Source organism: Lonchura striata, chromosome 2 (genome assembly GCF_050655825.1).
Source record: "Lonchura striata isolate lonStrDom1 chromosome 2, ASM5065582v1, whole genome shotgun sequence".
NCBI classification, from domain to species: Eukaryota; Metazoa; Chordata; class Aves; order Passeriformes; family Estrildidae; genus Lonchura; species Lonchura striata.
In genome coordinates, this window is record NC_140704.1 from 1135885 (window position 1) to 1159895 (window position 24011).

Genomic DNA, 24011 nt, shown 5'->3' on the forward strand with positions numbered 1-24011 from the left:
GGTCCAAAGGGAACGACAAACAGAAGGTCACGAAAGAGCTACAAAGTTTGATTAGTAAATTTTACACTTGGCATGGGAATTGCGATGAGTTAGCACCTTATCTTCTATTAGTAAATGAAAAAGGAAGGAGGGAGAGGTCAGGGAACATCACCAGTCCTGGCTGCAGCGCCGATCCGGGCGTCCAGGGTGTGCACAGTCCCCAGGATGCTGCGGGGGCACCTTCTTATGGGTCAATTTTCCCCGCCCCGCTATCAGGTTTCCCACTTCCCATGCAAATGAGCGTGCGCAATCCTGCTCCTGGACCTTTCTGGAATTGGGTTGGGGGGCTTTGAGGGCTTGTGGTGATCTCGATGCTCCTCTGCAAATCTCCCTGCTCGCTTCCCCGCTGGCCTCGTCCCGTGTTTGTGGGGTCTCCGCGTCCCCAGGAGGATTTGGAACAGCACTGGTTAATCTGCCATGCCCTCCTTTCCAACCACATCCTTTTCTGTCCCGCTCCTTATCAGTGTTCAGGGCACAGCCTTAACTCCTTGGAGCCTTAGCTGCTACAAGTGCACAGATCAGAGAACCGCTTGTGTCCCCTGAAGAACGGGATGGAAACTCGCGGTGATCCCGAGAACCGGGCAAAGGGAATTCCTTACGTCCTCCAGCAGCCCCGCTCGGGGGTGCAGCGGGAAATGTCTCACCAAAAGCGATCCCGTTCGATCCGATCCAGGTTCATTTGCAAGAGCACCCCGAGCGCTGTGGAAACAATCCGGAGCCTGAGGCCGGGAACTGCCCGAGCTTTCCATAACAAAGGCCACAGTGAGGGACACAGCAGGAGCCGACCATCCCACTTTTCTGTTTAGGTTGTGAGGTGAGAAAAGCCCGGAGAGGGGGTGGAATTCTTTTGTTTGAGGTTTGAAGCACCACCTTGAGCTGTTACCCGGCCATTGTATCAAGATTAAATTATTGCAAGGATCCAGCTGGCCGAGGCTCTGCAAAGGGAAATCTGGGATGGAAACCTGTGTGAGTGTGGTGTGGGATCAATCAGAGACCCATGGGCTCACAGGAGCCCATCTCAGCTCAGGTAATGCTCATCTGTGACTCCACAGTGGCTCTTGGATGGGCAGACAGGGAAATTTCCTTAACAGCCACACATCCAGCAAGTGGAATCTTATCCATGCAGCCAGAATAAAAGTCTGGACATTCACATTCCAGCTGGTTCTCATCAACAATTAATAAAAAAATTTAATAGACACGGAAGCGCAATGTCCAGTATTAACACAGCAGCATGCTGGTGTAGGACCTGGAGGGTAAAGAGTTAAAATCCCTGGGGCAAATCCCCCTGTGCCAAACTGCTCAGGTTAATTTATGGCTCCTGGGTGAGAAGCAGAAATCTGCCAACCTTAACCCCAAAAGAATTCCAGAGGCTACAGCCACTGACTCCTTGGTTTAAAATTAAAGTACCAGAATGGCAAATTCCTGCCGTGGCAGGAATGGGAATTTCTGGAGTTGCAGCTGAGTTGGCCCCAGTAAGAGCTGTGGGTCCCAACACCGTGCAGGCAGTGCCCTGGGGTGTAGCAACCCGGACATCAAGGAGTTAAAAGCTGCTGTGTCCCAGACCTGGGTAACAAGGGACAAACTGGAATAAGGTGTGACTGCAGAGGGGGACCCTCGGAAATTTTCAACCCCTCTGGTTTTTCCAATTTTGGGCTTGGCTTCCTCCTTTTCTTCCTTAACTCTTTCTGCAGTTGCTCAGTTTTCACTGACAGCAATAATTCAGCTCTTTTCCTTCCTTTCATTTCCTTTCTGGGGTCTTATTTCTCTCTACCGTGCTTTTTCCTATCTAAATTCTCAAATAATTCTCTTTCCCTGTGTTCTACTGAAGCAAGTAGAGTCCCAAGCTGGTAATTTTTCAGGTCCATGTTTATCACTTTGGATTCTGTAGAAGGCCAGGAGATAAAGGGGTGTGTCTCAGCTGTGCAGCCAGCCAAGGGCTGTTGTATAACACGTGGAATGGGGAACTACAGGATGTGGCTGGCAAAGGGGGGCACACGGAGCAGGCACAGCTCTTTTTTGGGACAAACACCCATGTTCTGGCTCCTGGAGATAAGCACAGCATGCACAGCACAGGGCATGGAGCATCCAACAAAGGCTGATCAATCAGGGGGGATCAAAACCACCAGAGACCCCCCTGACCCATTCCTAAGAGGATCCAGAGGTATGGACTGTGTCTGCTGACTTGTTTGCATCAAAAGTGAAAAAAGTAGTCCCAGGGTGTGGGAAACTTGGCTGTAAAAGGGTGATCCAAGGCTCACAGGGCACCTCTGGGATCCTGGACACAGCTGGATCAATGCCACAGCCAGGACTGGGGATGTCCTCCCCTTTGTCTCTCTGATCTCCCTCTCTCTTCCCTCTTTTCTTTAACCTTTTTATTTCTCTTCCTAACAGAAGATAAAGTCAAAAATACCAATTCCCACACTGAGAGTGGAATCTGCTATTAGAACTCTGTGAGCTTTTTTGGACAGTTCTAACACCTGTCATTCCTTTTTGACCACAGGCATCTACAGACTTTGGGTGCTTCTCTCCTCTTGGGAGTGGGACACACAGAGCCCAGGGAGGAGGCTGGAGGAGCAGAGCTGCCCTACCTCCACACGGCCTCCTCTCCAGCAGATCCTGTCATCAGTGTTTGGGACACAGCAGCTCATTAACTCTGCGTTTCCCAGATTTCTGCAGCATCTCCATGTTCTGCTTTCACAGGATTTGGAGAACTGAACAAACACAGAAGACAGTGAACAATGTGGGAAAAGAAATGCAACACAACTTCAAGGCTATGCAAAATGAAAACCATATTCCAGGCTCCGTGGCCATTTTATATCTCCCAGGGAGGATCTCAGCCTTCAGGAATTCTCCGTTTGGGTTTCAAAGTGAGGAGCCCCAGGATTTAACAGTGGGAATAAGCTGCCTCCCAGGCTCTGCAGCCTTCTTTCTGTTTGCCACAGAAGAAAGAGGTTTCCTCCTACAGCCACAGGAGCAACACTTCCTTTCCCAAAGCACCTCACCCAAATGTGTGTTTCCTGACACCCTTACACTCCTTTAGTGGACAGTTAACACCTTTAACTCACTTGTTCCCAGCCCAGTCTAAGGACTCCGAACTCGTGGAATAACATTTTGGGTAATTTCTCTCTATTCAGACACCTCTTCTTTGTAACACACACCACAAATTGTTCCATGTCAACGTGGTTTCTCTCCCACATGGACTCACAGCCAGCAGTACCTCCGAACTCCACCTCCTCAAATCCACAGGCACTGGTGAATGCTGTCTAACACTGAAAACAACCCCCAGCCACCTCCTTTTTCCAGGGAGAGGCTCGGGATGGCTGCACCACAGCCTCCTCCTGCCATCAGGCTCTGGCACAGGGCTGGGGGTGCTGCCCTGGCCCAGCGAGGCGCCACCAAGGGGGTGTGGGGGATGTCCTATATGGAATGCATCACGGAGCCCCTGATGTTCCTGCAGGGCCAGCTGACCAGCGGCACGTGGGTGTCCTGCATGTGACCCTCCTGATGCTTCAGCAGGCTCCTCTTGAGCACAAATCTTTTGCTGCAGAGAGGACACTGGAAAAGCCTCTCTCCCGTGTGCCGGCGCTGGTGATTCAGGAGGTAATCCTTCCTCCTGTAGGTTTTGTCACACTTGGAGCACTTGTAGGGCCTCTCTCCTGTGTGACTTGTCTGGTGCCTAACGAGCCACGAATGGCAAACAAAGTTTTTCCCACAGTCGCTGCAAATGTAGGATTTGCCCCGGCCCTGGCTCTGCTGCTGGGCAGGGCTGCCCCGGGCCAGGGGCGGCTCCCAGCAGGGGCTGGATCCCGATGTGTCCGTGGGGAAGCTCTCCTCGTTTCCAGCAGCTTCCTCTGTGCCCAGGCTGTCCTGGCCACGGGGCCTGCCTGTGCCCAGGGGTGTCTCTCCACACTCAGAGCGGGGTCCTGGCCCCTCACAGGAGGTGGAAGCAGCTCCAGGACCCATTCCTGTCTCTCCCGGGCCCATTCCCGTCTCTCCCGGGCCCATTCCCACCTCTCCTGGGTGTGGGTGCAGCAGAGGGAACATCCTCTCATACATGGGGCCTGGAAACATCTCCCCTTCTCCCTGCAGTGCCTGAGGCTGGTCCTGCTGTGGGCAGCTCCTCTCACACTTGTACACACAGGGCCTCTTTTCCAGGCTCTTTTCCTGAGTGCTAAAGAAATCATACTGAACATCACCCCCAAGGCTGCTCCCATTCCCTGTGGTGGCTGTTTCCATTATTTCTGAATTCCAGTGACTGTCCCATGTCACTCCATGGCTGGGATCTTTGGGAAACGACTCTCCCGGCTTTCCTGGTACCTCTAAGTCACAGGTCTTGCTCTCCACGCAATCTGTTGGAGGGTCCCTCTTCAAATTTTCATCTGAAACAGAGAATTCAGAGATTTTTTTAATTCAGGAGTCCCCTTAGGAATGTCCCTCCCAGCCCAATGCCAAATCTTTAATACTGAGGGAGGAACAAAGTACCAGCATCCACTGAAACAAAATTCCCAGGAAAATGGGACTTTTTTTTAAACTGTATTGTTAAAAATCTACATAAAAAATGACTGCTGCAGTCTCAGATTCAGCCTCTCATTCAGATGACAGAGCAGACACTGTCCCACCTCAGTATTCCCAGCTGCTCTCCAGACACTCTCCTGAGCATCTCCAGGAGCAGAGTCCAAGCAGGGCCCTGAGCTAGCTCAGCAAGTCACAGAACTATGGGATCTCCTGAGCTGGGAGACACCCGCAAGGATGGAGTCCAACCCTTGGCCCTGCAGGGACACCCCAACAATCCCACCCCATCCCTGAGAGTGTTGTCCAAATGCTCCCTAAGCTCTGGCAACCTCGGGGATGTGCCAATTCCCTGGGGAGCCTGTTTGGTGCCTAACCACCCTCGGGGGAAGAACCTTTTCCTGATATCCAACCTAAACCTCTCCTGAGCTTATCAGAAGCACCCTCTGCTCCCAGGAACTCCTGCTGTCTAAGGAGCACTTACTTTTTAATGAACAGCCTCAGAACCCATTTTTCTTGCCTGAATAACAACCCAAGTGGAGTAATATTTTTGTCAAGGAACTTTCAAAGAAAGTCACTGACTCGAATTGCAGCCAGGATGGAAAATCACTGATAAAAGCCCATTCTCTTGTGATCCTATAAACTGTGGTCCAAAGTGAGACTCAGTGAGGTCCAATTGACAGAAAATAAAGGAATGTGTGTCCCAAACACTGGTACCTGGATGGCCATGGAGCCATGAGAAAGAACAAGATTTGGCTGGAGAAGGGGTGCCATATGGAGATAAGGCAGCAATTTCTGGGACAGACATGCACAACACAGAGCAAAGGCAGGAATGAGGTCAGGAAGTGGGAATGGATATAGGGAGGAGATCAAGACCACCAAAAATCCCCAGAGCCTCCAAACCATTTCCAGAAAGGCCTGGAAGAACTGACAGCATGGAAAATGAGAAATCTATTTTCAGGGCAGGGAATCCTGGCCATAAAAAGGACTGAGATCTCCTCCATCCCCTCATCCACATCACTGATAAAGACATCAAACACAATGGCCCCAGTATGTCCCCAACTTCGGGGACACCACTGGTGACTGGCCACCAGCTGATGTCACTCCTTGCCCAGCACTGTGTGGGCCTAGCCCTCAGCCAGGTTTTTATTCAGATAAAAGCAGCACAGACTCCATCCATACAGCTCTGGGATTGCCTCAACACAAGCCAGTGTCTCTGACAGCTTTTGGCTGGCTCAAGAGGGAAGGAGCCTCTTCAGCTGACAGAACTCAAAATAAATTTTTGTGACCAAATATTAACCAGCAAACTGAGATTTGTCCCAGTTCTCTCATGGTTAACACCGTAAGGTTGTGACATTTAATACAGTATCAAAAAATACTAAAAATAGTATTAAAATATTAAAAATAATATTAAAGTAGTATTCATATAGTATTAAAAAATACTCTAAACTGGATTTACTGTCCCCAAAATCCCAGCTGAAATCCATTACTGACCTGTACTTGGATCTGCAGAGATTTCATCTTTCTCCAAATCCTGTCGTTCAGAGCAGGGTGGCTCCTCCTCTTGTTTAATCCACGATGAAACATCCCTTGCATAAGTCTGAAATCCTGTTCATTGGGGAGAATTTACACAACTGAGAAACACCAGGGGAAGACACAAAGCCTGGATAATTTGGGAACGAGCAAAGTTAACAAAGCAGCAGGGAAGGCAGAACAGGAAGAGCCATTAAGGGGTAATTCCCGCAGGGGAGTTTTTGGTTTTTGGCAGATCCTCACCTGTGGCAGGATCTCTCCGGACATCCTCACCCTCTGTGCCTGGCAGCTCCCTGGCATCCACCTCGTTGCCTTTCCCGGTCTGACTGGATGCCTCAGGCTCGTAAAATTCTTGCTCTGCTAAGGGAGGAAGTCCAGGAGAAGGGTATCATACCTGCCTAAACTCAGGATTTCACAAGGCTGAAAACCTGCTCTGGTCTGGGCTTTGTTTGGAAGTTGTTACCCCAAGCCAAGCTCCCCTAAGCCCAGTTTCTTAAGAAAACCTCTGGAAAGGTTTAAAAATCCCAGCTGGCTACAAACACAGTTCTAGTGGAGCCAACAGGCAGCACTACTACCTTTGCAAAGAGTGAGGAAAATCTTCAAAGCAGAGCAGCTCATCAGAGGTTCCAAGTGAGCCGCAAAGAACAGGGCCCTGGGCTCTGCAGCCTTTCAGAGGAGTCTCTATGCTCCTTACCCAGGAAAAACCCCAGAAGGGAGGAAGGAAAAGGCAACCTGAAGGAATTTAGGGAGATCCACACTTGGATAAAAACCACCCATGCAGCCACAAACTCCAAAATGTCTGTGAGAAGGGAAAGGGGCAATACCAGCCCTTGCCTGTCAGATCTGCTGGCAGGTCTGCTCAGAACTTCTTAAAGATTTGGAATACATGAGCAGAGGTGGGGAATTTAAGCACACAACCTGGAATTTAATCACTCTGTTTAATTTTCCCTCTGAGGTATGCAGTTAGTCACCTGGGCAGGGCTCTCCAGGAGCTTCTGCAACCTCCTCCTCCTGATCTGCAGTGCACAACTCTTCCTCTTGCTTAATCTGGATTATGCTGTCTTCTGTTAACAGGAACCAGTATTATTTTAACACCATACAAAATTAATTCCAATTGCCAGCCCAGCCCAGGCAGATCTGCTCTGTTCTAGCTCACATTCCGGAGAAAACCTCGCTCCTGTTCCTGCTGACCAAGGCCTCTTAAACAGACCTGAAATGTTGGTTACAAAACCCTCAGCAGATGTTTGAGCCTGAGAAATGCACAAATTTTTCATGCAAGTGAAAACACGTTCTCCATGGCCCCAAGAGAGGCCAGAGCCACTTGAATTCTTGTCCTTGAGTTTTGTTTCTCTCTTGGTGCCGCCAGAGTTCTGTTGTTTCTTTTCAATCCCTCTCAGTCACACACCACTTCTCACCCATCAGAAAAACATTCATGAGAACAGAGTTCTTAGAGAAATTTACTCAAGTAATGAAAGGTATAGAAAAAAGAAAAGTCTGTAGAGTAAATAAAGAAAAGCAGATGGGCCAGTGCTCTGCACCTTTACAGTGCAGACATGGCAGAGGGGAGTGGTGGATTTCCTAGGAAAGGGAAAAAAGGTGTTATGGAACATCCTGGAAAGGCTGGTGGGGATAGAATGCCTGATAGAAGCAGTTGGAAGACCAAACTCAGCACAGCTAGTGCCTTGGAGAGATGCTGGTCACAGAATTGTGGAATTGTTGAGGTTGGGAAAACCCTTTAAGGCCATTGAGTCCAACCATTCCCCCAGCACTGCCAAGGCCACCACTGACCGTGTCAAGTGCCACATCCACAGGGATTTTAAATCCCTCCAGCAGTGGGGACTCCACCACTGCCCTGGGCAGCTGGGCTAGGGCTGGACAGACTTTTTGGGTAAAGAATTTTCCCAGTATCCAATGAAACCTCCTCTGGCCCACCCTGAGGCTGTTCCCTCTCCCCCTGTCCCTGTTCCCTGGAGCAGAGCATGGCACCCTGGCTGTCCCTTCCTGTCAGGAGCTGTGCAGAGCCACGAGGTCCCCCCGATCCCATTTTCTCCACACCAAAACACCACCCAGATGTCCCCAGATCCCGGCAGGTGCTCTGTGTCCCACCTCCCTCTCCCACCATGGCCCCTGACACCACTCACCGGAGCCGGTCTCTGCGGGATTCCCTCTCACATCCCGGTCCTGGCAGCTCCGAGCCCCGGGCCGGTTCCTGCCCTCCGCCGGGGTCGGGGCCCCGTGTCCAGCGGCGTCCGGCCCTGCGGGGAATGGCAGCTGAGGGGCGGCCGGGGGGCACCGTGGGGCTTCTCTGGCTCCCACCGTGACCCCGGCCGCCCTTACTGATCCTGGCCACACGCGCACCTGCACCTTGTCCACAGCGCTCTGTGGGGGAACAGAGCTCTCCTCAGAGCTGTGAGGGATCGGGGTCCATCTGGGCCATGAGGGAACAGAGCTCTCCTCAGAGCTGTGAGGGATCGAGGTCCATCTGGGCCATGAGGGAACAGAGCTCTCCTCAGAGCTGTGAGGGATCGGGGTCCATCTGGGCCATGAGGGAACAGGGTCCCCCTCAGAGCTGTGAGGGGTTGGGGCTCACCCAGAGACATGAGGGAACATGATCCTCCTCAGAGCTGTGAGGGATTTGGGTTCAGCCAAAGCCATGAGGGAACAGGGTCCCCCTCACAGCAGTGAGGGATTGGGGACCACACAGAGCCATGAGGGAAGAGGATCCCCCTCAGAGCTGGGAGGGATTTGTGTTCAGCCAAAGCCATGAGGGAACAGGATCCACCTCACAGCTGTGAGGGACTGGGGCTCACCCAGAGCCATGAGGGAACAGGATCCTCCTCAGAGCTGGGAGGGATTTGGGGTCCACCCGGAGCCATGAGGGAACAGGATTCTCAGAGCTGTGAGGGATTTGGGCTCACGCAGAGCTGTGAGGGAACAGGATCCCCCTCAGAGTGGTGAGAGACTGGGGTCCACCCGGAGCCATGAGGGAATAGAATCCCCCTCAGAGCCATGAGGGATTTGTGTTCAGCCAAAACCATGAGGGAACAGGATCCCACTCAGAGCCATGAGGGATTTGTGTTCAGCCAAAACCATGAGGGAACAGGATCCCACTCAGGGCTGTGAGGGATCGGGGTCCACCCCGAGCCATGAGGGAACAGGATCCCCCTCAGAGCTGTGAGGGATTGGGGTCCACCCCGAGCCATGAGGGAACAGGATCCCACTCAGGGCTGTGAGGGATTTGGGTTAAGCCAAAGCCATGAGGGAACAGAATCCCCCTCAGAGCTGTGAGGGATTGGGTCCACCCTGAGCCATGAGGGAACAGGATCCTCAGAGCTGTGAGGGATTGGGTCCACCCCGAGCCATGAGGGAACAGGATCCCACTCAGGGCTGTGAGGGATTGGGTCCACCCTGAGCCATGAGGGAACAGAATCCCCCTCAGAGCTGTGAGGGATTGGGTCCACCCTGAGCCATGAGGGAACAGGATCCCACTCAGGGCTGTGAGGGATTGGGTCCACCCTGAGCCATGAGGAAACAGTGTCCTCAGAGCAGGGTTCACCCATAGCCATGAAGGAAACAGGATCTTCTCTGATCCATGAGGGCAATTTCCCTCAGAGCAATGAGGGATCGGGGTTCCACCCAGAGCCATGACGGAACAAGGTCCTCAGAGCCATGAGGGATCAGGGATCCTCTCAGAGCCATGAAGGGTTAGGGGCCCACTTAGAGCTGTGAGGGATCAGGGTCCCATCTGAGCTGTGATGGGCTTGGGGATCCTCTCAGAGCCATGAGGGAACAGGGTCCCCTCACAGCACTGAAGGATCAAGATCCTCTCAGAATTGTGAGGGACTGGAGTCCCCTCACAGTTGTGAGGGATCAAGGATTCTCTCAGAGTTGTGAGGCACTTGTGGATTCCTTCAGAGCTGTGAGAGTTTGTGGTCCCTGTCCATTTAGGTGGGATATTGGGAAAATTCCTTCCTGGAAAGGGCTGTCCAGCCCTGGCACAGCTGCCCAGGCCAGTGGTGGAGTCCCCATCCCTGAAGGGATTGAAAAGCCATGTGCATGTGGCACCTGGGGACATGGGCCAGTGGTGCCTTGGCAGTGCTGGGAAATTGTTGGACTTGATAGTCAGAAGCCTTTCCCAACTTCAACAGTTCTTTGATTCTGTGATTCCTGCAAGCATCACTCTGCCTGTGCACAGAGACAATCTCAATTCTTCCTCTCAGTCCTGAGGAAGCAGTGCCTTTCTGTGTTACATTTTGTCTTGAATTCAGGATTCTATTTTGCAATTCAAACAACACAAATCCCAAAATAACTTGGAGATTTGCTACAAATACATGTATTTGTCTCTGAAATTCAGGAGAGCTGGGCTGGAACAGAGAAACTGTGACTGACTGTAAAATACTGCGACACCTTTGATATCAAAGGCATCTTCAAAAAGTGATGAAACATGTAGCATGTAAAATACAGAAACAGTCCAAAAAGGGGCACCTCAGGTTGTTTGCAGAATAATCCAGCAGTGCTGCTGAGATGATCCCAAACAGAACTCAGGATATTCTGATCACAAGGGAATTGCAAATGTCCCTTCACTGCTTCATGAGGCCACAACTTCCCCGCTTTATCCCAGAATACATCCTGCTCTTATGGAATCCTGGAATGGTTTGGGTGGGACCTTAAAGCTCATCCAGCGCCACTCCCTGCCATGGGCAGGGACATCTTTCACTATCCCACATTGCTCCAAACCCTGTCCAACTTTTCCTTGAACACTTCCAGGGATCCAGGGACAGCCACAGCTTCTTTGGGCACCCTGTGCTAGCGCCTGCCCACCCTCAGCCAGGAATTCCTTCCCAATAACCCACCTAATCCAGCCCTCTGCCAGCAGGAAGCCTCAATATTATCCTGCAATTTAGGGCACTAAGAATATTTCTAAAAAGGAAGCTATGAAATGTTTTAATCCAAGTTCTAACTGGACCAAAACACAGAGTGTAATTTTCCCTGTTTCTGTACTAAATCAACCAAAGTTTTAAGGAGAGTTCTAAACTCATTTGTTCCTGAGTGAAATCTGACCAAGCAGATTGTAACTGGGAGTTTCTGTCTCCAATTATTAAATCCACAGGAGATTAAATGCTGCAGGAACCCCAACAGTTCCATTGTCATGACTCCATCGAGTCAAGAGGTTTGATGTCTCCATGACATTTTGATGCAAGATGAACTGTTAATTTCATTATTTCCTCAGGAGGGAAAAACTCCATTCAAATAATCTGATAGTCCACAGAAGCCACAGATTCTTGGATAAGAGCAAGCTAAAAATGCTCTTCACAACTAAGCATTTTGACTGAAACCCCAGATTTTATGCTAAACCAGAAAGCATAAACTTTTCCATGGGAAACTGATTTCCGTGTGACCTAAAAAATGAGGTCATTATTATTTAAGTGTTATAATTTATTAATTCTGTTTATTTTCAAGTTCTCTCCACCTTCCATATCTGGGTCTAAATTTCTCTATAAATTGCAATATTCTACCACTCTTGTGACTCACGGGCACTCTGGAGGGCAACAACCCCCCTGAACTCTGTTCCAGAACAAACAGCTGCTGTCAAAACACAAATGAAATGCACCAAGAAATAAAAAACCCTCAAAAGAAACTAAACATTTTTTCTCTTCCTGGACTCAACCCATCATGAGCACAACACTGAAAATGTGTTGCTGGCTGGATTGACGTGATCTGGGTGAGAATTGTATTGTGAGCTTATTTACACCCTAGCTTTAGACATTTTTACACTTCAGGCCTGTTTGGATCTTGGATACACACATGGAGAATAATTCTCCTGCTCAGGGTCCACCACAGCATTGAAAAAACAATTAAAAACAGTTGAACGCCATGGGTATTTTTTGATTTGAGGTCAACTTCTGTCTCTCCATCCATAAGGTACAACACTACGAACTACCACTTACAGCAGGTAAAATTATTTGAAAAGACTGAAAGAAAGCATTTAGAACTTCATGGGCTTAATGTTATTTTTATTAAAAATCAAGTCTTTACTGCTGCAAATTTAACCAGTATTTTTCAAATAGACAGAAACAAGTTCCCTGTCCTGAATTGTTCTCAACTTAATGATTCTTGGTATTCTGAGGGATTCATTTCAGGTATGCCAGAATCCTCACCCTCAGTGCCTCACCCTCCCAACACTTTCACCTTCCCAAAAATAAAACTCTGCCCAGGCTTCCTGCCCACTCCCCACCTCAGCACGGCTCCTGCTCTCTCCCCACATCTCTGTCCCACAGAGGGAATGTCAGGGATTCCCACATCCCCAGCAGCACAGGATGCTGTGGGATCACTCAGAACTCACCCACACCAAGCTCAGAGAACTCCACACCCTCCATGGCTCCCTGCTCCTTTGCATACTGCTCTTCCTCCTCTTCCTGCTTCACGGTGACAGCAAAGCTTGGCTCTGGAATGCTGCAGTCAGCTGAGGAAAAGAGGAAACTCCTTTACTGGTAATCACAGCTCCACTGGACTTCTCCCTTGCTACCCCAGAAGTTTGTGCCCACCCACCCATGCTGAGGTTGCCACACACAACCTCTCCAGCACCATCCATTCCTGCTCCTGGGGCTCTGCTCTGCCCTCCAGGGAAGTGGTTTCCCCCATTCCCCGCAGTTCCAGATGGTTCTCCACACCCTCAAGCCCTTCCACAACACTCACCATGGCCAGGTTCAGCCAGCCCTGCTCTTCCCTCCTGGTTTTCCTGCGTTTCTCTGCTGTCCCAGCTGCTCACATTGAGTTCAAACAGCAGAGCCTCTGCCAATGTCAGAAATTGTGGAATCAGATCACAGAATCCCAGGAGGGTTTGGGTTAATCTTGTTCCACCCCCTGTCATGGACAGGGACACCCCCTATCCCAAACTGCTCCAAGCCCTGTCCAACCTGGCCTTGGACACTTCCAGGGATCCAGGGGCAACCACAGGGCAATCTGTACCATGGTCTCCCCATCCTCACAGCCAAGAATTTCTTCCTCAATTATAATCCTAAAAATCAAACCTGTTACATTTTCTTATCACTCTGTTACTCCCCCTGAACCTGCTCCTTTTGAGATCCAAGAAGTTCCCTCCGTGCAAACCAGGACCATCACCTTGTGCCAGCCTCTGTCTGGTGACAGCACCACACGACCCTCACCCTCAGGATTAAAGCTTTAATTCATCCCTGGCTCGCACCTGGTTCTGCTGGGATCTCTCCAGGAGCTGCCTCCGCCTCACTGCAGGGTGCTTCCCCTCCCTGGAGCCGGGACAGGAGGGCAGGTTCGGAGATGACATCGTCTGACAAGGAACCGAGAAAGGAATGAATGTTTCTGTGCTGCATGTACAGGAACACACCCACTGCGCTCCCCAAACCTGCTCCAGCAGCTACAGCACGTGGCTGGGCAGCACGGAGAGTCCTCAAACACAGGCAGTGGTCTCACTGTGTTCCCACAAATGTGCTTCCCACATCTGGGAAAGATTCCCTAACCAGAAAGTGCTGATAACTGATCCAACAGCAACACTCACCCAGCTGGACCAGGGCTTCTCTCTTCCCTGTCAGTACCTTTCCATACAGCTCCTTCTGCCACTCCTCCAGGTTCTCCCACTCCTGAGTGGAAAAGCCGGTGGCATCGTTTTCCAGTGCCACAGCCGGGCCCTGCAATCCCAAAAGTGACACTCAGCGCCATTCCTGGAACACACAGAATCCTACTCCCTACTTATTCTTGCTACCAGGTGTCAGGGAAAGAAACTTCCTGCCTTGGGGCATCCTCTGGACACTGAGAGTAACAGTTTAGATCTTTGCTAAACTTTGGGAGATGAACTGTGTATTCCACGATATTCTTACTTCCCCCTGGAGCCTGATCCCACTGGGGACCTCGGAGTGGGGAAGAACTTCCCGCTGTTGGTAAAAACGTGACAGCCCATCCTTTTGTAGGGAAAACCAGCTGAATGTAACAATATGCAGGAGCAATCACTTCCTGCTTCGTGCCTTGGCACGACAGGCGACAGAAGAAACCTTGGCGGAGACCGTGGAATGATTTCCATGGCGGAGAGCTGCCGGGAGAGCTGAGGAGCAGAGGAACCTCTGCGCTGGTCCTGTCCCCCCCAGGCCCCTTAAAGACCCATCCGTTACCTTGGGCACCTCCACCCCGGGGGGCAGCCTCAGGATCCAGAGATTCCTGTTCTTCAGCAGGTTCTCCATGTTCTCCAGGCGCCGCTGGAGCCGCCCGTACTCCTGGATGAGGGTGCCCAGCGCCGCGCACTTGCTCTCCAGCTGGCTCCCGAACTCCCCGACCATTTTCTCGCAGTCCAGGTGCTTCTTCTCGCTGTTCCCGGCCCGGTGCTCCAGGCTGAAGAGGCGGGACGCGTGTGCGGCCACGCTGCGCTCCAGCGCCTGCACGGCCGCCACCACCGTCCACAGCGAGATGGTGCTGCCGCCCGCCAGCTCCATCCCCGCACCGGGAGCGGCGGAGCGCAGCGACGGGCTGCGACACCGGCGAAAGGCGGCCCCGGGGCGGGAAAGCCTCGCTCCGGCCGCCGCACACCGGGGCGGGGCCGGCCCGCTCCTCGCCGCGCCTCCCGCACCGCAGCCGGAGCGCTCCGCTCGCACCGGCCCTTGCCCGCCGCCGCTCCTGCCCTGCCTCGCCGCCGCCTTTCCTTGCCGCCAAGAAGCGCCGCTTCCTCTTCCTCCCCCGCTTCCGCCGCCGCCACAGCGGCCCCCGCCGGCCGGCAGCCCCCGCGGGGATCGGCAGCTGTCGGTCACCGCGAAGGGGCTGATGCTGATCGCAGTGGCAGGAAACCCCCACGGGGTTCCACCGCAGCCGATGCGGAATCTCAGAATTCCTCAATGGAAGGGACCACAGTGGTGCTGGCTCCAGCAGGGTCATCCCAGGGCACAGGGCTCAGGATTACATCCTGGCAGCTCTGGAATATCCCCGGTGAGGGAGACACCACAGCCTGTCTGGTCTCTGCTCAGGGCTGGGCACTGCCCAGGGCAGAAGTTCTGCCTCCTGTGCCGGGGGAATTCCTGGGATCAGTCCCTGCCCATTCCTCTGGTGCCATTGCTGGGCCCTGGAGCACAGCCTGGCCCTGCTCTGACCCTCCCTGCACACAGGGACAGCCAGGGACAGCCAGTGAACATCCAGGGACACGCAGGGACAGCCAGTGAACATCCAGGGACAGCCAGGGACACCCAGGGACAGACAGGGACACCCAGGGACACCCAGTGAACATCCAGGGACACACAGGGACATACAGGGACAGCCAGTGAACATCCAGGGACACACAGGGACAGCCAGTGAACATCCAGGGACAGCCAGGGACAGCCAGTGAACATCCAGGGACACACAGGGACAGCCAGTGAACATCCAGGGACACACAGGGACACCCAGGGACAGACAGGGACACCCAGGGACACCCAGTGAACATCCAGGGACACACAGGGACAGCCAGTGAACATCCAGGGACACCCAGGGACACCCAGGGACAGCCAGGGACAGCCAGTGAACATCCAGGGACACACAGGGACACACAGGGACAGCCAGTGAATATCCAGAGACAGCCAGTGAACATCCAGGGACAACCAGGGACACACAGGGACACCCAGTGAACATCCAGGGACAGCCAGGGACACCCAGGGACAGACAGGGACACCCAGGGACACCCAGTGAACATCCAGGGACAGCCAGGGACAGCCAGGGACACACAGGGACACCCAGTGAACATCCAGGGACAGCCAGGGACACCCAGGGACAGACAGGGACACACAGGGACACCCAGTGAACATCCAGGGACAATCAGAGATACCCAGGTACACCCAGGGACACCCAGGGACACCCAGGGCTCAGGCCCCTCTCACTGGGGCTCTCTCCAGGCTGAGCAGCCCCAGCTCCCTCAGCCTTTCCTGGGCACCGAGATGTTCCAGGCCCTTCCTCAGCTCCAGGAGCTCCTGTCCCTGCTGCACTGAGGATCCAGAGCTGGACACAGCACCCCAGAGGTGCCTCCAGGGCTGGGCACAGGGGCAGGATCACCCCTGACCTGCTGGGAATGCTCTTCCCAAAGTACCCCAGGATCCCATTGGCCTCTTTTCCCCAGCACACTCCGTTGGCTCAGGGACAGCTCATTGTCACCCAGGACCCACAGTTCCTTCCCCACGGAGCTGCTCCAGCAGCTCACCCCCAGCCTGTGCAGGTACCTGGGGTTGTTCCTCCCCAGCTGCAGCACCTGGGCTTGCCCTTGTTGAATTCCAGAAGTTTTATCTCTGCCTATCTTTCCAAGTTGCTGAGGTCCTCCTGAAGAGCCACACAGCCCTCGAGGGGATCAGCCACGCCTCCCTCCCAGCTCTGAGCCCTCAGCGACCCCTTCACCCGGGCCAATGATGAACCAAGCAAACAACACCGAGCCCGTCCTGCAGCCACACCCCGTGCCATCCACCCCGACCCTCCGGGAGCTGCCACTCAGCCCCTTCCCAACCCACCCCTCCATCCCTTCAGCCCACCCCTCCGGGCGCTCGGTGCCGCCCTCCCAACCCACCCGTCCATCCTTCCGTCCATCCGAGCCACCCGTCCGGGCGCTCGGTGCCGCCCTCCCAGCCCACCCCTCCATCCTTCCGTCCATCCGAGCCACCCGTCCGGGCGCTCGGTGCCGCCCTCCCAGCCCACCCCTCCATCCTTCCGTCCATCCGAGCCGCCCCTCCGGGCGCTCGGTGCCGCCCCTCCGGCGGCGTGTCCCGGCGCGGGGCCATGGCGGAGCTGCGGGCGCGCCTCGAGGCGCTGGAGCGGCGGATGGAGCGGGCGGAGGCGGCGCTGCGGGAGCGGCCCCTCGCCGCCCCGCGGCTGCACGGGGTGAGCGCCGCGAGGGGCGAGCCGGGGCGGCGAGGGGGTGGTCGCTTGTGAGGGGAGTGATGGGGGTGTCACTTATGGGGTCACTGTGGGGCTGGAGGTTGGGAGCGAGACTGGGGGGGAGCACTTAGGGGCTGGTGGGAGGTCGAGGGGGAGCCTGGGTGTTGCTTATGGGGCTGTTGGAAGGAGGGATTGTGGCTGGGAAGGAGCCTGGGGATCGCCCGTGGGGCGCTTGAGGGCTGGGAGCGCTTTGGGGGGGCTCCTGAGGGGGCTGCGGTGGGTTTCGGGAGACGGGATGGGAATCCAGCGGATTCCCGGCTGGCCGGGAGCCGCCCGAGTGGCTCCTCAGGGGGCAGCAGTGGGTTTTAGGAAACTGTGGGGATGAATCCAGTGGGCTGCTGGGAGCAGGCTGGTTCAGGACATTGGGAATAAGCAACGGGGACTCCGTATGGGGTTTTGGAGCTGTTGAAGAGCTGGGGTGGGTCTGAGAGTCTGGGAGTTGTTTGGGGGAGCTGCCCTGTCCCTCATCCCAGCCGATGCTGCAGGTCCCGTTGCTGTTCGAGGATGTGGCAGTGCGGTTCAGCCGGCAGGAGTGGGCAAGCCTGAGCGAGGGACAGAAGGAAATGTACCGGAGCGTCATGGAAGGCAACTACGAGATGCTGGTGTCCCTGTGTAGGCTGCGTTTGCTCCGGTTTAGCAGCCCCAGGGAGCTCTCTTGGGGTCATTTCTCTGCCTCTTTGCCTTTCACTGGAATCTCCAGCTCTCAAATAATCCTCCCTTTTCCCTGTCCCCTCCGGCAGTGGTTGGAGTGTGGCAAGGACACGCAGGACAGGGTAGTAAGTGCTTGGTGTCTTTTTCTCTTGGAGAACAGGTACATTGTCGGTGTTGTCATCTCCCTGGGTTGTCACCTCCAAAATTCTCTGCCTGGGACACCCCTTTCCATGAGAATTTTCCCTAAAAACCAACCTGAACATCCCCTTGAAGCTGTTTCCTCTTGTCCTGTTCCCTGGGAGCAGGTCCTGATTCCCTCCTGGCTCCACCCTCCTGTCGGGAGCTGTGCAGAGCCAGAAGGTGCCCCCTGAGCCTCCTTTTCTCCAGGCTGAGCCCCCCAGCTCCTGGTGCTCTGTTCCCCTGGTCTGTTCACTTCTCTGAACACGCTCCAGCCCCTCAATGTCTTCCTTAGCATGAGGGGCCCAGAATTGCCCCCAGGATTTGAGGTGGTCCCTCAGCACTGCCCTCATGCTCCAGGCGCTCGTACAGTCAGGAGCCTCATGATTCCCTTCTCGTCATTCAGGGTGTTTTCCTGTCTGCAAGGTGAATTTCTGAGAGAGCTGGGAATTCTGTAGCAGAGGCAGAGCAAGGATGGATTTTCTTGCAGTTGTTCCCAGGGGACTGTCAGAGGTTGCTTTCCATATTCCCCTGTCAGCTCTGCCTGCTGTTTCCTCTCTGTATCCATAACTCCCGTCGTGGCCCTGGTTGGAGATGAAGTTTCCTGGGTTGGGACTGGCTCTGTTGCCCAGCTGTGAGTGCAGAGTCCCTGTCCCATCCTGTGCCTGATGTCTGTCCTGCTCTTGCCCAGACTGTGCCCTGTCCAAGCCTGAACTGTTACTGCAGCTGGAAAGAGAAGAGCTGAACACCCCGCCAGAATCCGAGGCAGAGGCAGCAGAGGTGTCCCCAGAGCTGGCTGTAGGTGGGTGACACTGGGTTCCTTCTGTGCCACAAGCTTCTGTGGGACTGTGAATCCCAGAATTTTGCATTTGGGTTGAGAGGAATCTTAAAGCTTATTTCTTTCCAACACCCTGCCATGGGCAGGGACACCTTGCACTAGTGCGTGTTGCTCCAAGCCTTTTCCAATCTGGGACACTTCCAGAGATTGGGAGGTGTCCACTGTGAGGGAACAGCTCCTGGGACATGTGGGTAGCCTGGAAGGTCCTGCCCCAGCAGCTTGCTGGGTGTCAGGGATCCTGGAACCTTGTGGAATGGGATTTTTCACTGGCTGCTGGTGAATTCAAATGTCCTTGTTCTCCACAGAACCAGCCCGACAGAACTGCACCAGCGATGATGCACTGCTGGAGACGGAGACAATGGAGAGGGGCTGCAGGGAGCCAGAGGAAAGTGGGAACATGGCAGAGAAAAGTGGGAACTGGGTAGAGGAAAGCAAGAACCTAGTACAGGAAAGCTGGAGCCTAGTGGGGACAAGTGGGAACCTGCTAGAGGAAATCTGGGGTGTGACAGAGGAAAACAGGAGCCCGGCAGAGGAAAACAAGAGCCCAGCAGAGGGAAACAAGAGCCCGGCAGAGGGAAACAAGAGCCTGGCAGAGGAAAACAAGAGCCTGGCAGAGGGAAACAAGAGCCTGGCAGAGGAAAACAGGAGCCTGACAGAGGAAAATAAGAACCTGGCAGAGGAAAATAGGAGCCCAGCAGAGGAAACCAGGAGCCCAGCAGAGGAAACCAGGAGCCTGGCAGAGGGAAACAAGAGCCTGGTGGAGGAAAACAGGAGCCTGGCGGAGGAAGACAGGAGCCTGGCGGAGGAAAACAGGAGCCCAGCAAAGGAAAGCGAGAACCCAGCAGAGGAAAGTGGGGACCTGATGGAGGAAAGCAGGAACCCAGTGGTCCCAGAGAACTGCAGCACACGTGAGTGCCTGGCAAATCCTGCTGCTGTTGCTGTGAGGGGTCCTGGATCCCTGCCTGGCTGTTCCTTCCCCACCTTCCTCACTGCTCTTGCCCTCGCAGCACCCGTCCCTCTGGAAGCCACTGCTGTCCTGGCGGATCTCAGGCAGCCAACCCCGTCCCCTCCCCGCCCGCTCTCCGTGCACTGTCAGGAAGCCGTGGGTCAGAACTCTTCTCCCCCTGCAGCAGGTACTGGGGCAGAACCTTTAACCCTCCTTGGTGGGGCCAGCAGCTTGGGGGAGTCTGTTGGGCCTCTCTGCAGGCTTGGGGCTTCCAGGAAAGGGAAACAAATCCTGTTACGAGCCCTTGAAACCGTTTGGGTACAGCATGGCATCGGTGCACCTGCCCAGACGAGCCCCAGGGTGGTTGTCAGAATTCCCTGTCTCCCTGGGTGATGTTTTCCACCTCAAACTGCTCCTGGGGTGTCTACAGGGGTAAGCTGGGGATGTTCCTGGCTTTTACACAGTCCAGAGACTGAGTTGGAAGAGGAGAGTGGAGCTGGGGTTTGTGCTGGCTGGGAGCAGGGTGGGAAGTGAGGGAGGGTGGGAGCAAAAGCTGTTTGCTGTTCATGCCTTAAAACCAAAAACCATGTGGAAAGTGAGGTTTGGATTCTAAAAAATTCCCAGGAGATGCTGAAGCAGGGATCCCAATGGAGGTGCCGCAGGAGGAGGTTGCCGCAGAGAAGCCATCAATGCCCAAAACACCCTCCAAGGGTCCGGAAGAGGACAAGGGTCATGAAGAGGAGGCTGTGAAACATTTAGGAAATACTGGCCAAGATCTGGTGACCGACATTCCTGAAGAACCAGGAAAGGAGGTGACACCAGATGTCCACGAAACGACAGAACGGGCAGATCCCAGCCCCGGGGAGCCGGAGAAGGACTCCTGCGTGGGCCGGCCCATGGCCTGTCAGCGAAATGCCACGCGGGAATTTTACTCCTGCCCCATCTGCAGGAAAACCTTCCTGCTGAAGATCAACCTCCTGATCCACCAGCGTGGCCACACCAACTGGGTGCCCTATGTCTGTGTCCACTGCGACCGCAAGTTCATGTCCAAGAAGAAAATCAGGCGGCATCTGCGTGCCTGGGCAGTCAACGGGACGTGCCAGCCCTCGGAGCTGGAGGTGTGTGCCAGCCAGGTGCCATGCCCAGCATCCCATCCCCAAACCTGGGCAGCTAACGGGACATACCAGGCTGCGAAGCCAGAGGAGTGTCCTAGTAGGACACCGTGCCCACCATCCCAGCCCCAAGCCTGGGCACCCAATGGCACCTGCCAGCCCTTGGATGCAGAGGCATGTCCCAGCCAGGGGACACCGTGCCCACCATCCCAGCCCCAAGCCTGGGCACCCAATGGCACCTGCCAGCCCTTGGATGCAAAGGCATGTCCCAGCCAGGGGACACCGTGCCCAACATCCCAGCCCCAAGCCTGGGCACCCAATGGCACCTGCCAACCCTCGCTTGTGAAGGCTCATCCCAGTCAGGGGACACTGTGCCCACCATCCCAGCCCCAAGCCTGGGCACCCAATGGCACCTGCCAGCCCTTGGATGCAAAGGCATGTCCCAGTCAGGGGACACCGTGCCCACCATCCCAGCCCCAAGCCTGGGCACCCAATGGCACCTGCCAGCCCTTGGATGCAAAGGCATGTCCCAGCCAGGGGACACCATGCCCAACATCCCAGCCCCAAGCCTGGGCACCCAATGGCACCTGCCAACCCTCGCTTGTGAAGGCTCATCCCAGCCAGGGGACACCATGCCCAACATCCCAGCCCCAAGCCTGGGCACCCAATGGCACCTGCCAGCCCTCACTTGTGAAGGCACATCCCAGCCAGGGGCCATGCCCGGCACCCCAGTGCCCAACATCCCAGCCCCAAACCTGGGCAGCCAACGGGACCTGCCAGGCCTCGAAGCCGGAGGAGTGTCCCAGCCAGACCCTGTGCCCATCCTCCCAGCCACAAGCCCCCAACAGGGACTGTGGCACGGTGTGGCAGGAGCCCGGCCCCACCCAGTGCTCGCTGTCATCTGGAAAAATGATGTACACGTGCACCGAGTGCCGGGAAACCTTCTCCAACCAGGGCTTCCTGACGGTGCACCAGCGCCGGCACTCCGGCCACCACCTCATCCTGTGTCCCTGCTGCAACCGGAGCTTCACCTGGGTGTCCGACTTCGTCCGGCAGCACTGGATGCACATGGGCGTCCGGCCCCACCAGTGCGGCATCTGCCAGAAGACCTTCAAGAGGTTCTCCCACCTCAAGGTGCACCAGAGGATCCACAGGCGGCAGGAGCGGCCGTTCCCCTGCGCCAACCAGGTGCCCCTCGTGGTGGCACCTGCAGCAGGAGACGGGGTGGGAAGCCAGGCTGTGACCCCCAGGGATGGGGCGCTGCTGTCAGACCTTGAGGTGTCCTCCCGGGAACGGGAGGCCGCTGCTGGATCTCAGGGTGTACACCCAGGGGTGGGAAGCTGCTGCTGAAATTTGAGGTGACCTCCCAGAGACTTGAGGTGACTTCCCAGGATGTTGCTGATGGAATTTGAGGTGACCTCCCAGGACACAGGGTGCTGCTGATGGACTTTAAGTTGACCTCCCTAGGACAGGAGGCTGCTGTCTCATCTTGAGGTGAAGGATGGGATGCTGCTGCTGCTGGCCTCTTAAGGTGTCCTCTCAGGAATGGGGTACATGATGAATGTTGAGGTGTCCTCCCAGGAATAAGATGCTGCTGTTGAACCTTGAGGTGACCTCCCAAGAATCATATGGTGCTACTGGACCTTCGAGTGACTCGCAGGGATGTGATGCTGCTGCTGGATTTTGAAGTGACCTCCTGGGGACTGGAGGCCACTGTCAGACCTTCTCCCCTCTATCCCTCTCCAGATGGAGGCTGGAGCATGGACAACATTTTCTGGCTCCCCTGCCCTGGTGTGGGGATGGGGGGCACCTGCCCAGCCCATGTGAGGGGGGCTCCTTGTTCCCAAGCCCTGGTGGGGCAGGTGGGATGCTGGGAGTGGGTGGCTTTTCTGGAGAGTGCCAATAGATGCTGTAGAAACCAGGACGCTGCACGTGGATTCCTTGAGGGGCCTCTGGGAGGGTCCTGCTGGGCGGGTGGCACCAGGAATGGGATCCGTGGCATGGAGTGATGGAAGAGTGAGAATGGAACACTGGGCGGGGGGTGTCACCTGCTGCTGGGGGGTTGCAGTCCCAGTCTGAGGTGGGGATGGGGTGGGATGGGATTGGGGTCTGGATGGGCCTCTGGGATTGGCGCTGGGGGTTGCTGGGCGCTGGGGATTTGAGGGCTGGAGCTGTGGTTCTCATGCAGGGGTGGGGACGGATGGGATGAGGATGGAATAGGGGTGGGGTGGGATGGGGGTGTGAGAGGGGATATGGATGGATGGAATGGGGATGGGATGGGATGGGATGGGATGGGATGGGATGGGATGGGATGGGATGGGACGTGACAAAATGGGATGGGGGTGTGGGTGTGATAGAAATCGGGATGGGGATGGAGGTTGGATGGGATGGGACTGATAGAGCTTGGCTCTTCGCTGTGGGACCTGGCAACAGGACAAGAGGAACAGGCAGGAAACTGATGCCCAGGAGGTTCCACCTAGCCAGGAGGAAGAACTTCCACCCTGTGCAGTGACTGAGCCCTGGAACAGATTGTCCAGAGAGGGTGTGGAGCCTCCCTCACTGGAGATATTGCAGAATGGTTTGGACAGAATCCTGTGCCATGTGCTCTGGGATAACCCTGTTTGAGCAGGGAGGTGAGACCAGATGAGCCACTGTGGTCCCTTGCAGCCTGACCCATTCTGGGATGGGATGGGATGGGATGGGATGGGATGGGATGGGGATGGGGATGGAGATGGGATGGGATGGGATGGGATGGGATGGGATGGGATGGGATGGGATGGGATGGGATGGGATGGGATGGGATGGGATGGGATGGGGATAGGGATGGAGATGGGATGGGATGGGGATGGAGATGGGATGGGGATGGAGATGGATGGGATGGGGCTGTGTCCGGGCTGTGTCCAGGCTGTAACCGGGCTGTGTCCAGGCTGTGTCCAGGCTGTAACCGGGCTGTAGCTGGGCTGTAACCGAGCTGTAATTGGTCTGTAACCGAGCTGTAACCGGGCCGTGTCCGGGCTGTAACCAGGCTATAACCGGGCTGTAACCAGGCTATAACCAGGCTATAACAGGGCTATAACCAGGCTATAACCGGGCTGTAACCAGGCTATAACCGGGCTATAACCAGGCTGTAACCGAGCTGTAACCGGGCCGTGTCCGGACTGTGTCCGGGCTGTAACCGGGCCGTGACCGAGCTGTAACCGGGCTGTGTCCGGGCTGTGTCCGGGCTGTGTCCGGGCTATAACCGGGTTGTAACCTAGCTGTAACCAGGCTGTGTCTGGGCTGTAACCGGGCCGTGTCC

The 24011-nt window shown here is 55.1% G+C and overlaps 2 protein-coding genes across 4 annotated transcripts; one reads left to right on the forward strand and one right to left on the reverse strand.

Annotated features, from left to right (window-relative positions):
* Window positions 1-1191: 1191 nt before the first annotated feature.
* LOC110476951 (uncharacterized) lies at window positions 1192-15199 on the reverse strand. Of its 2 annotated transcripts, XM_021542252.3 has the most exons (10): window positions 14223-15199; window positions 13616-13745; window positions 13286-13387; window positions 12778-12873; window positions 12425-12544; window positions 8223-8336; window positions 7053-7145; window positions 6325-6441; window positions 6043-6156; window positions 1192-4418 (listed from the first exon to the last, which is right to left on the reverse strand). In XM_021542252.3, the coding sequence occupies exons 1-10, from the start codon at window positions 14538-14540 to the stop codon at window positions 3457-3459; spliced, it is 2166 nt and encodes a 721-aa protein (XP_021397927.2). In that variant the 5' UTR covers window positions 14541-15199; the 3' UTR covers window positions 1192-3456. The 2 variants fall into 2 exon arrangements, with proteins under 2 accessions (XP_021397927.2, XP_021397929.2); XM_021542254.3 differs by lacking the exon at window positions 7053-7145.
* A 1530-nt stretch (window positions 15200-16729) lies between these two features.
* Window positions 16730-22938, forward strand: LOC146768087 (uncharacterized). 2 transcript variants are annotated; one of them, XM_085562012.1, is made up of 5 exons: window positions 16730-16932; window positions 17475-17601; window positions 18509-18619; window positions 18961-19788; window positions 20226-22938. In XM_085562012.1, exons 1-5 carry the CDS (start codon window positions 16831-16833, stop codon window positions 22061-22063), a joined length of 3006 nt encoding a protein of 1001 aa, XP_085418138.1. In that variant the 5' UTR covers window positions 16730-16830; the 3' UTR covers window positions 22064-22938. The 2 variants fall into 2 exon arrangements, with proteins under 2 accessions (XP_085418138.1, XP_085418139.1); XM_085562013.1 differs by having other exon boundaries at window positions 16915-16932; window positions 17475-17765; window positions 20226-22937.
* Window positions 22939-24011: the final 1073 nt, after the last annotated feature.

Excerpts from the sequence above, each read along its gene's own strand:
- LOC146768087 (XM_085562012.1), top strand. The coding sequence starts at position 16,831 with ATGGCGGAGCTGCGGGCGCGCCTCGAGGCGCTGGAGCGGCGGATGGAG. Across the intron at positions 18,620-18,960 it reads GTCCCCAGAGCTGGCTGTAG|AACCAGCCCGACAGAACTGC; the intron begins GTGGGTGACACT and ends TGTTCTCCACAG. Across the intron at positions 19,789-20,225 it reads CTCTTCTCCCCCTGCAGCAG|GAGATGCTGAAGCAGGGATC; the intron begins GTACTGGGGCAG and ends AAAAATTCCCAG.
- LOC110476951 (XM_021542252.3), bottom strand. The coding sequence starts at position 14,540 with ATGGAGCTGGCGGGCGGCAGCACCATCTCGCTGTGGACGGTGGTGGCG. Across the intron at positions 13,746-14,222 it reads CCGGGGTGGAGGTGCCCAAG|GGCCCGGCTGTGGCACTGGA; the intron begins GTAACGGATGGG and ends TTGGGATTGCAG. Across the intron at positions 13,388-13,615 it reads AGAAGCCCTGGTCCAGCTGG|ACGATGTCATCTCCGAACCT; the intron begins GTGAGTGTTGCT and ends GTTCCTTGTCAG.